Source organism: Chelonia mydas, chromosome 1 (assembly GCF_015237465.2).
Source record: "Chelonia mydas isolate rCheMyd1 chromosome 1, rCheMyd1.pri.v2, whole genome shotgun sequence".
Taxonomy (NCBI): domain Eukaryota; kingdom Metazoa; phylum Chordata; order Testudines; family Cheloniidae; genus Chelonia; species Chelonia mydas.
In genome coordinates this window covers 10,453,918-10,466,771 of record NC_057849.1, presented here as the reverse complement: position 1 = coordinate 10,466,771, position 12,854 = coordinate 10,453,918, and the positions used below count along the sequence as shown (strand labels likewise).

The window sequence follows — 12,854 nt, the reverse complement described above, 5'->3', positions numbered from 1 at the left end:
GTTCCTAGACCATCATCAGGCCAAAGAGGATATCAACAGTAGTGGCTGATGTCTATCTTCCTCCACGTGAGTGATCCTCAGATCTGACCAACAGAAACTTGGCAAAGGAGAAGAGGGAGTCATCTTCAATTCCAAGGTCTGCTTTGTCATCATCTGAAAAGAGGAGCATAGTAGAGTAGGCTTTCTCCAGATCCTTCTATTCCTCCTCCTAAGACTCCTATGGGATCTCTAGGTAGATCTTTCTCACACTTTACTTCTCTTCACCGTCCAGTTGCTATGTTTTCTCTGGTGACATCCATACCACATCCAAGGTCGGATCTGTCCTTAGAGCAGGATAGAGGAGGACTCAAGAGACCTGCTTCATCCCAGGTTATGCTACCCTATCTGTTTGCTCCTCCTCTCATGGGTATATTTCCAGATCCCAACTACTGGAGACACTGGCAACCATAGTCTTCATGGCCCTAGAGTTTCACCACAACAATTTTTGAGGGAGGATAGAGAAGTGAATTGTGAAGTATAATCTGTTAAGTATAATCTGGTGGCTCAACAGTCCTCAGATCTAGTTCCTCCAGATCCGTTGGTAGTTCAGATAGTATTGCCTGATACTCTTTCTGAAGAACAGGATGAGGAGATGGGTCCTCTTTTTCAACAGGAGGAAATGGATACTGATTTTGATCTTGATTTGTCACCTAACAAGCGTGTGGGTGTGACTTGGGCATCCTCCCTTTCTGAGAATGTTTGGAATTCCATTAACTTGTGCTTCTTCTTCGAGGGGTGTCCGTGTGGCTGCTCCACTTTAGTTGTCTTGGCGCCCTGCGCTTCTAATCAGAGATTTGAAGTAGCAGTGCCCCAGATGACCGTGCACATGTGGCAGCCATCTCACACCACTCCGAGTGGTTACCCTGTGTGCGCAGCCAACCATCCCCCAGTTCCTTCTCTACTGCCTTTGGCTTCAGTTGGAATGACAGCAGCACCTTCACAGCTTTAGCTATTTCTATTATTTCAGTTCTTTCCCAGCTAGTACCTCTCTCCCTTAATTTCTTCTTTAATTTTCTTTTACAATTAAAAAAAAATCGTTTTCCTAGTCCTCCCCTTTCTCCTGCTTCAGATGGGAAACTCCCAATGACAGAAGAGACATAAGAACGGGATTATTCCTATTCTTCCTTTCAAAATAGCCTCTCAAAGATGCCGGGTTCTTCAGACATTATCTCACTTGAGGACTGTCTATACCAGTCTCTGATAGCCACGCGCACTGTGTCTGTTGCCTGGGGGAACACACATATATTTCAAAAGTGTCCCCACTGCAAAACAATGACAGCTAGGACAAGGAAGACTAGGGATCTCCAGTTGAAACTCCTGATGATGGAGAAATCCCTCAGACTAGCCTCCGACCCAGAGTCTGGGACACCTGGTCAACGGTCTCCAACAGATGCCTCAGACATGGGACCCTCTTCTAAAACAGCTACTGAGGACTCTGTTCCTAAAAAAAGCAGTCTCACTCTTCACCACAGTGAGATTTGCCTCAGAAAAAGACATCTCTGACCACAAAGTCTGCCCCAGTACCGACAGCACCGAGAGCACTGGACCATGAGGCACTGGGAACATCTGGTACTGAGATGTTCCGAGGAGCTAAAGACCTGGTATGGTCTAGCTGTCATGGAGGTACACATACCAAAGTCAAGACTCCTAGCTCAGCACCGGTGGAGTCAAAGAAAACCCAGACTCTGACGGCACCCCAGCCAGACTGGGACCAAGCCTGGCTATTACCCCCACTGGCTCAGCCCCTCCCCTTGCCAGCGATGAGGAGGAGGAAGAGGAGGCAGGGATGTACACCCCTCACCATTCCTCACCCAAACCTAGAGCCTCGAAGCACCAAACATCTCTGGATGGAAGAGGCTGGGAGGTTCCACAATGGGTGCCACCCCCATGGCTCTCCCACCAAACTTGACATACTCAGACCCATGGGCATTTTACAGGGCACAGAACTTCAGGCTCCCCAACCCACCCAGGTCCAGAACAATGTGATCACCTTTGTCGCCTTCCCCAGCTTCCTCAGAAACACTGGAGGAACAAGTTGAAGAACCTGAGGATGTGGCTGCAGGCACTAGCCTCCCACCTACCCATACCCTACCTACTAGCCAAATACATGCACAACATGTTTTCTCAGATGGCAACCTTTATTGAACATCTTCCAGAAGACAAAAAGAAGCAATACAAGGCAACATTGCAGAAGGTTCCCTCATTGCTAGAACAGCCCTGCAGGATTCTCTTGATTCTGCTGACACAACAGCATGATCCATTGCTACGTCCGTAGTCATGCATAGGATTTTCTGGCTCCATCTTTACAGGTTTCCCAGGGAAGTTCAAGCAACCATAGAGGACCTACCTTTTGAAGGCCAAAAATTTTTTGCACAGAGCATGGACGTCTCCTTGCACATTGAAGGACTCCCAGGCAACATTAAAGACACTCGGAATCTATGTCCCTGCAAACAAAAAGAAACAAGGCAGATTCTATAATCAATGATTCCGAACTGCCCAATACACCCAACCTCAAAGACACTACAACCAGCACCACAAACCGAGGCAGATGATGCCGACAACCACAAGATCAGTCATCTATGTCTCAGCCATCCACTTTGAGGCAAACATTTTGAAGTGTTGGTTGAGGACATGAGAACCCCACGTTCTCCAATCCCAGAATTATAGCCAATCTCCAGCCCATTTGAGGACCGCCTGTTACCATTCTACCCAGTCTGGAAAGCCATCACCATGAACAAATGGGTTCTGGAAATTTTCCAGAAGGGCTACTCCATCCCTTTTATCTCTATTCCACCTATCCACCCCGCTTCCCCATCCCTCCTCAGGGACCCCTCTCATGTGCACCTGCTAGAGCAGGAAGTAAATCATCTCCTACAATTAGGTGCGGAGGAACCTGTGCCAGCTCAACACAGGGGCAGAGGGTTTTATTCAGATTACTTTCTCACTCGGAAGAAAACAGGTGGATGGAGGTCCATTCTGGACTTGGGAAAACTAAACAAGTTTGAGAGAACACAATGTTTCAAGATGATGACTCTAGCAACTATAATTCTGGCATTGGAGAAAGGAGTTTGGCTCTTGGCCCTTGACCTACAGGATGCTTACTTTCATGTTACCATTCACTTGGCACTCAGGCGGTTCCTGCAATTAACTCTAGGGAACCTGCATTACCAGTACAGAGTGTTCCCCTTCAGCCAGTCCACCGCCCAAGGGTGCTTTCCAAGGTTCTCGCCATCGCAGCAGCACACCTTCACAGGCAGGGTGTGATCATCTTTCCCTTCCTAGATGACTGCCTTCTAAAAGCACCAACACATCAGGCAGCAATCGACGCCACTCACACCACTATAACCCTGTTTACGGACCTCGGGTTACAAATCTACCTTCAAAAATCCACTTTGATGCCCACCCAACAGTTCGACTTTATAGGGGCACACCTCGACTGCCTCACAGCAACAGCATAGCTACCCCCACAACGCTTTCTTACTTTAACAAATCTAATTACAACAGTAAGAGACAGCCCACAAACGTACACCAGAACGTGCCTACAACTCCTGGTGCACATGGCGGCTACAACGTTTGTCGTGAAACATGCCAGGCTCCATGTGAGATGCCTACAGGCCTGACTCCACACAGGCACTCACTAAACAGACATCTTACAATGCCCAGCAGTCTAAAAGACTCGTTCACATGGTGGACACAACATACAAACGTTTGCCCAAGTGTTCCCTTCCGACAAAAACTTCCAACTGTAACAATCACCACAGACTCCACTCTGGTGGGATGGGGGGCACACTTGTGCGACAATACCATCCAAGGTTGCTGGTCCCCAGCAGAATCTAATCTCCACATAAATCTACTGGCGTTAAGGGCAATCTGAAACACCTGCTAGCACTTTCTCCCTCTGATCCGCAACAGGACTGTCCAGATTCTTACGGACAACTTGATCACTATGTTTTATGTAAATCACCAAGAAGGGGCCCGATCTTATCCCCACTGTGCAGAAGCAGTCCACCTCTGGCAGTGGTGCATCTCCAACAACATAGACATCATAGCATCCTATCTGCCCAGATGCCAGAATGCAACAGCAGACCACCTAAGCAGGAACTTTTCACAAACCCACGAGTGGGAGATGGATCCCGGAATAATAAAAACTATATTGAGACAATGGGGATTCCCCTCAATAGATCTGTTCGCAATGGCACACAATGCCAAGTGCCCACAATACTGCTCTCAGGCCAGACTGGGGCATGACTCTCTGGGAGACGCCTTCCTTGTGAAATGGGAGGCCCCACTGCTGTATGCCTTCCCCCCAGTCCCTCTTTGAAATCACCTGTGCAAGAAAACATCCATCCAGTATTTGACATCTTTGGAGCTACCTTCACAGACAGGCCACTCCCTATTTTGGATGGTATTTTGCAACCTGCTAAAGTAATTTGGTCAACTCCTACTTCTTGTCAGTTTGTGTCCAAGAAAGTGAACAAATTGTATCAGGTTCTCAGGAAGGTTTCTCTTATTTTCTTACCCATCCGATACCAAATTTTCTGGTGGTGGCAGTTGCCAATAACAGGTTTAGGTCTAGCCATGCTCACTCTACCTCTGTGGATAGAGAGGAGAGGAAGATTGATGCAGTTGGGAGAGAAGTTTTCTCGTCCTTTTCTGTGGAAATTAGAGTGGCTAATTAACAGGCAGTGATGGCCTATTACCATTTCCATTCGAAGAAAAGAATGGCATACTTTGTTAGGGTTACCAGAGGATAAAAGAAGACTAACTAATGCTATTCTGACAGAAGAACAAAACAAGGCAAAGATCTCAGGGCATCATTTGATGCTTCAGATTCTTCTGCCAGAGCTTTTGCATCTGCAGTCTGCTTGTGGTGGTATGCTTGGCTCTGTCATCTTCTTTGGCTGAGGACACTAAAGTTAAAATGGAAGCCCTCCACTTTGAGAGTCTGTTCAGCAATAAGACTGATGAACTTTTGGAGATATTAAAGGAAATTCAATCCACTGCTTCTTCTCTGGGTCTCTATCCCTCAACCAGAAAGAGACCTTCTACTTGTTCTTTTCTATACCAGTGGCAGTATTTCCCTCAGTCTTCTACTTATTTTTCCTTTAATCAGAGGCAACAGAAACCTGTCTTCATTTCATAGCCAGCATAAAAAGAGGTCTTTCAGTTCTAGACCTAAGGTGATGCAACTAGCTCCTCTTCTTCAACTTCAGAAAACATCAGACCTCAGATTTGATGTGAGGATCGAGAGTCATTGACCAATCAGCAAGGATCCATCCCCTCTTCTATTTGGGGACAGGATAGCCCAATGCATTAACAAATAGAGGCTGATTACATTGGATGTATGGATACTAGAGAATATAGAGACAGGATATGCCAATCAGTTAAAAAAACTGCCCCTTTTCAATTCTTCCACCCTTTCCTCTTGTGGGACCTGACTCACAAAGTTATTTTACTAATGGAACATCACAAGCTGCTCTAGGTAGGAGCTGCAGAGGCTGTATCTGAACATCTCTTCCTGAAACAGAAAAAAAGATGGGATTCTTGGTCTGATTTTAGATTTCAGAAAATTGAACAAGTACATGTGGAAATTCTGGTTTCATTTTTTAACCCTGGCCTCCATACTTTCCTCACTTACATTGATACCACCACTCCTGATTTCAAGAATGCTTATTTTCATTTTTATATCTGACCCAGTCATTGAAAATACCTGCATTTCGCTGTGGCAGGGTGCCATTTCCAGTACAAGGTACTCCTTTTAAGCCTATCATCTTCACTAAGAGTCTTTTCAAAGTGCATTTCTGTGTAACCCTGTTTTCTCAGATGTGCTGCTATTTTTGTTTACTCATATTTGAACTATCGGTTACTGAAAAGTGCTACACATGAGGATCTGTCACTCCACATCAAAGTTACAATCTCTGTCCTTTTGGATCTGGGTTTGCTTCTCAATGGCAAGAAGTCAAATATCTGTCCAACTCAGAGAATCCCTTTTATAGGTTCTATACTGGACTCAGTAGAAGGAAGAGCTTTTCCTCCAGAAGACAGTCTATAACAAGTGATTCTGCAAAATTGAGTCTGTCAATACTGGATCCTCTTCCTCATTCTCATGAGTTTGATGGCAACTTCCACTTATGTAATCCCCTTTGCTCATCTCAGAATGCACCCAGTGCAGCATTGGATGTTCCCAGTTTGCACATCCAGTCGGGACAGTCTTCATATGTTTGTCACCATTCTTTGGGATGTTCTGGATTCATTGATGTGGTGGACAAAGAGATCAAATATTCTCAGAGGGCGTCCTATTCATTCACCCTTCACTGTTGGTTACAATAAGATCAAATACATTCTGTACTGGATGGGGAGTCCCTTTAATTCAGTTTACAATCCAGGGTCACTGGACTTTTCAAGAAAAGAACTTTCACATCAGTGTCTTGGAAGTAAGAACCATCCATTTGGGTCTCAGTTCGTTTCTCCCTCATGTACAAGAGAGTGTGGTATATGTGGCAATGGACAATACAACTACTATGTATGTGAACAGACAGGGGGGACATCATTCCTTCCAGTTATGTGCTAAAGCAGTCAGAATATGGGATTGGTGCATTCTTCAGGAGATCTATCCAGTGGCCCTACATTTAGCCTGGGAAAACAATGTGCTAGCAGACTGTCTCAACAGGGACAGTTCTCAGATTCATGAGTGGTCCCTGAAGGATTGAGTCGGTAGCTTTTTATTGTATTTAAAGTAAATGTATTGTTGATTACTACACAACCTTGGGTTCATCTCCAACTCCTACAGTTTCAAGCTCAACAGAGTGAAATTGCATCTGGTGCTTTTCTCAAATTTGGAGGCTCTAGGAACACATGAAGTCCAAGAGTAATCATCACAGACACACAAGTACAAAGTCTTATTTTAAGAGATGATATAAGCAAGCTGCAGATTCTTAAGGGGCAAGTTGCACTTGCTTACAGCTTGGAATCCCCATGTGTTCCATTCACAGGCTAAAAATCCCTTTAGTGGGGGTCCAGCACTTCCCCTCAGTTCAGTCTTTGTTCGTCAATTGTTTCCAGGAGTCATCTTGTGTGAGGAGTGAAGAACACCAGATGATGTCACTCCCTGCCTTATATAGCTTTTGCATATGGCGGGAACCCTTTGTTTCAAAGCTTAGTTCCCAGACCTGTCTGTGGAAAAACAGATGGAGTCTAGAGATATGTGGTTACATTGAATGTCTTTGTAGAGTCATAGCAGCCATTACTCATAGGCTGTCAGTAGCATTCTCAAGAAGGCTTCCCAGGTGGGAGATAAGCTTCTTCTAAGGCCTACTGTTTTTTCCTAATAGCTCATTGCCCTGAATAGGCCCTTCCTCACCCAGCTATCTAGAATGAAAGCCTCTTGTCTAGTGGGCATTCTCCAGGTGTAACTGCATTTTGAAATACAGATATTTAGTCAATATTCACAAATTCAGATACAAAAATGATATATGTATACAAACAGGATAATCATAGTCAGCAAATAATAACATTTTCAATGACATCTCACATAACTTATCTTGCATAAAATACATTATAATTATGTCATAATCATATCATAATAATATCACTGTGAATAATATGGGGTGCAGTGTCACAGGATGTTTCCTGATGGGGGTTTCCTGTGAAGCCGGACCTTGGTTTTTTCCACTTTTACCCAACCAGGTAACCCTCTTTTATTTTGTAATTCTGACCACACCTAACATCTTATTCATATGCATGAAGATGTCAGTCCTCTTTTCCTTTTCGGTATTTCCACACCCCATGAATACTGGGGTGCGGCATTGGGATGTGGTCAGGAGAGACATTCAAAGATGTTACAATCAGGTGTCTCATGGTCTTGGAAAATACATTGCAATGCATGTTTCCGTAACATCGCATGTTTGCACATCTTATGCAGTAACCTTGTGACCTTGCTGGCATAGGGTTATTCCTAGGCCACCCACTCATGTCAAGCATTCTTAAGCCTGGCCTACTATGTCTAAGATAAAATCTTACAGGTGTCAGCCTATAGGCCAGTGGTGGGCCTCAGGGACGTGCTAGCTGCCGCTTCTCACAGCTCCCATTGGCCGGGAATGGCAAACCGCAGCCACTGGGAGCTGCGGGCAGCCATGCCTGCGGATGGTCAATGTAAACAAACTGTCTTGTGGCGCACCAGCGGATTAGCTTGACGGGCCACGTGCAGCCCATGGGCCGCAGGTTGCCTTCCACTGCTATAGGCATTGTGTTTCAGCCATACTTTACTTATATACCTAATACACACTCATCACTCCAGGAGCGTGGCCATAGGCTTGGTGGGGCCCCTCGCGAAGAGTGCCACGAGCTTCCGATACACCTTTTTTATAGAGGAGATGCCACTTGCTTCTCCGAGGCCATGCCACTGAGGAGTGCCACAGCCCTCCTTCATTGCAGCAGAACTCCTAAAGATCTTCACCTAGGTGGGCCTGCCCCGTGAGATTCTGACCAACCAGAACACGAATTTTATGTCCTGACTCCTCGGAGAGGATTGTGGCCTCGTGGGAATCAAAAGACTCCGGACATCCATATACCATCCGCAGACAGATGGTTTGATTGAGCAGTCCAACCCAATATTAAAAAGCATTCTCTGGAAGTTTCCACTGGACGAACTTCACCGGTGGGAGCAGCTTCTTCCTCCCCATTACTCGCCATTTGGGAGGTGCCGCAGGCCTTCACTAAATTTTCTCCATTTGAGCTGCTACGTAGCCGCCAGCCACGGGGATTGCTGGATCTCATGAGGGAGACATGAGAGCAGACACTGTCCCAAACCAAGGGTTTACTCCAATATGTAATACAGCTCCAAGAACTCCACATAAAACAAAGCCTCCGAGCTGTCCAAGGAGCCCAGATGAGAGGATATAATCAGGGCACACAGGTGCAGACCTTCGAACCAGGAGATCAGGTCCTTGTACTGCTCCCCTCCAAGGAGTCAAAATTGCTAGCTTGCTGGCAGGATCAGTATGAGGTGATCTGCCAGACAGGCCTTGTCAACTGTGAGGTCCAACAGCCCAACTAGAAAAAGAAGTGCCAGATTTACCACATTCATCTTCTGAAACCCTGGCACGAAAGAGAAGGGCTATTGATGATCCTCTACCCCCTGGAACACAAACTGGGGCCACAGGCCATCATGGAAACAGAACCTGAGACACCCCTGCTCGGGGATACACTCTCAGAGGACCATCTGAAGCAAGCCCGGTGTCTCACTGAGGCTTTGCCTAGGACTTTCACAGCCATGCTGGGGGAGACCACCCAGGTCTGCCACACCATCTGCACCAACCCCAGAGAGGTCATCCATGGAACAACCCAGCCGCTCTTGCGCGACTAGTAAGAAGTAGTGGAACAGGATGTCCAAGCTATGTTAGAATTTGGGGTCATCAAGCGATCCTCCAGAAGTGGCAGAGCCCTATTGTGCTTGTCCCCAAGCCGGACGGGACCTGGCAGTTCTGTATCGACTTCCGGAGGGTCAGTGTAATTTCCCAATTCAACACATACCCAATGCCGCAGGTAGACCACCTGGGAGAGGCACAGTATATTACTACCCTGGATTTAGCAAAGTTACTTTAAGGTGAATAAATGTTCTTTCTCCCTCCACACAGCAATTCCTAGCCTCTCCTCCAGCAACTTCAACACACTTTCATTCAGTCCCCTCTCTCCTGCACAGATATGCATTTTACACACACGCTGGTGCTGCTGACATCATGGAGATAGCTGGAGGCACCCAGAGACATGAGTTAAGGCTGTTGCTCTGTAGTGTATGTATCACCCAGAATTCTTTTCCCATGTGGTGCCTTGGGTGTTAGTGCCACTGCTTTAGAGAAGTGTTTTTCTGTCCATGGGATAGTCACAGGGAAGGACTCTGTCTGGCCTATATACTCCTTCCATGCTTCCTGTGGGTCCGAATCTGCCCCCTAGAAGGTAGTTGGTGCAGAAGGCAGTGGCTCGCCTATTGGCATAAGACAGGAATGTTGTGTGATCTGTCCCAGGTATCTGTTCATTTGTGGCTGCAGTTCTGGATGTTGGGTATGACATTTAAAGCTCTGTCTAGCCTGGAATCCAGGTTTCGAGAGACTGCCTCTCTTACAGCGGCAGCTAACATTTGCTGGGGTGCTCTGGTTGAATTACCAGGGTTGGGAGAAGCAGAGCATTCTCATTTGAGACCACTTACATATTTGTAGACTGTTGCCATGATCCCCCTTAGTCATTGCTCAACCAAGCCTGTATCTCTGTTACTTTTTCCTTGTGAATCAAACCCTCAAGATCCCTGATAGTTTCGTTATTTTTTTTCACTCCCCCTAATCTGTAAATATCCTTCTGTTACTGTAGTGCTGAACAATAAACTCAATTCCAGGTGTGGTCACTCTAAACCCATATGGAAAAGAAGTATTCTTTCCTTACTCCATGATCTGATGCTTGTGCATACACAACCTGAAACTGCATTAGCTTTTTTTTGGTCAGCTATATTGCATCATAATTCATGTGCAATAAGCCAACCCCACAGCGTGCCCACGTGCTGCCAGCACCTGGCATCCATGACTGGGGGAATGCACAGCAGAAACAAGCAGCAATGCTGGCCCCTTTTCTGCAGACCAAACAAATGTGGAGGCCCTCTTTGCTAGTATTGTCAATGTACATACGAGATAGCTGTATGTGTGTGTGAGGCGTGCACACTTCATACAGGGACAAGCTTCTGTTTACACGGAAATGTTTGTTACAGTTGTATGAGTAAGTCCTAAGTGCAAACAAAGTGTAATGTTCTGTGTCTGTTTCTTTCCAAGTGTCCAATAGTGACATTGTCATCATTATGGGAATAGCAATTGGAAGCATACTTCTTCTTCTTCTGGTTCTCAGTTTTGCTGTGCATAAAAGAACTCAAATTGCTCAGCTCTTTAGCAGGTAAGTAAAATTCCATTCATATTTACACTATATGATAAGATTATGACACTTTTACTTATTTCTAATCCCAGCTCCCCCAGTGTTACACTTGGCTGTAAACTTGCCAAGCATTGCTGGTCACCTGCAAAAGCACCTCTGTTACACTTCCTAACTGGTCCATTATTAGCCTAGGGTGCTGTCACAGATCTGATTGGGCTCCCCACTGCTGGACACTCACCAGACTGCTGTGAGGTAATCTAATTTAGAGCCAGCTGGAAATTTTCTGCCAAAACTTAGTTTAGTCAGAAAATGCCAGTTAGGCAGATTAAAATGTTTCATCAAATCTAGTACAGATTCAACGAAACCTTCATCAATCACCATCCCCCCCAGTGCCAGGGGATGGAGAAGGACAGCACTGGTGTGCTTTACCTTCCCACCTTTCCCGTAGCTCCAGAGGGACAAATAGTTTCTGCATCGGAAGCTCTGCCTCCCCACTTTCCCAACTGGCTGTAGGAGACAGACAGGCAGAGCACCAGGACAGCACCTTACTTGCTCTGGGAACTTGAGGGGATTGGCAGGGAAACAGAGAGAAGGGGCTCTCTGCCTCTCCAGCAGCAGGGCTGGAGGCTTCTTGTCAATTTATTGTGAAATTGACTTGAACCTTCCTTGAGGGTAGCTGGGAAGCTAAAAAGTTATGTTTTGGTTGTCTCAAAGTGGAATTTTTCTTCCAAGTCCTTTCTTCAATTTTTTTTTTTTGTGGTTTTGACATTTTGTCCAGTTTTGGGATTAAATATTCTCAAAACCATGAAAGTTTTAACAGAAGGAGACTCCCTCACACACTTCCTCTTTTTGCCCACTTCTAATCCACACATTGAATCCCATGTGCCCTTTGCTTGCTGGAACAGGGTTGAGTTAGTATTCTTGTCAGCAAGTTAAGGAAGTATGGGATGGATGAATGCACTATAAGGTGGGTAGAAAGCTGGCTAGATTGTCGGGCTCAACGGGTAGTGATCAATGGCTCCATGTCTAGTTGGCAGCCGGTGTCAAGTGGAGTGCCCCAGGGGTCGGTCCTGGGGCCGGTTTTGTTCAATATTTTCATAAATGATCTGGAGGATGGTGTGGATTGCACTCTCAGCAAATTTGCGGATGATACTAAACTGGGAGGAGTGGTAGATACGCTGGAGGGGAGGGATAGGATACAGAAGGACCTAGACAAATTGGAGGATTGGGCCAAAAGAAATCTGATGAGGTTCAATAAGGATAAGTGCAGGGTCCTGCACTTAGGATGGAAGAATCCAATGCACCGCTACAGACTAGGGACCGAATGGCTAGGCAGCAGTTCTGCGGAAAAGGACCTAGGGGTGACAGTGGACGAGAAGCTGGATATGAGTCAGCAGTGTGCCCTTGTTGCCAAGAAGGCCAATGGCATTTTGGGATGTATAAGTAGGGGCATAGCGAGCAGATCGAGGGACGTGATCGTTCCCCTCTATTCGACACTGGTGAGGCCTCATCTGGAGTACTGTGTCCAGTTTTGGGCCCCACACTACAAGAAGGATGTGGATAAATTGGAGAGAGTCCAGCGAAGGGCAACAAAAATGATTAGGGGTCTAGAGCACATGACTTCTGAGGAGAGGCTGAGGGAGCTGGGATTGTTTAGTCTGCAGAAGAGAAGAATGAGGGGGGATTTGATAGCTGCTTTCAACTACCTGAAAGGGGGTTCCAAAGAGGATGGCTCTAGACTGTTCTCAATGGTAGCAGATGACAGAACGAGGAGTAATGGTCTCAAGTTGCAATGGGGGAGGTTTAGATTGGATATTAGGAAAAACTTTTTCACTAAGAGGGTGGTGAAACACTGGAATGCGTTACCTAGGGAGGTGGTAGAATCTCCTTCCTTAGAGGTTTTT

General features: G+C 46.1%; 1 protein-coding gene across 1 annotated transcript in view; it reads left to right on the top strand.

Moving 5' to 3' along the window:
* Positions 1-12,854, top strand: part of LOC114021339 (disintegrin and metalloproteinase domain-containing protein 20) — a 183,772-nt gene that overhangs the window by 152,000 nt on the left and 18,918 nt on the right. The window contains exon 19 of the mRNA XM_043527312.1: positions 10,854-10,971. Within this exon, the coding sequence (XP_043383247.1) occupies positions 10,854-10,971 (118 nt within the window). The remainder of the gene's footprint in view (positions 1-10,853; positions 10,972-12,854) is intronic.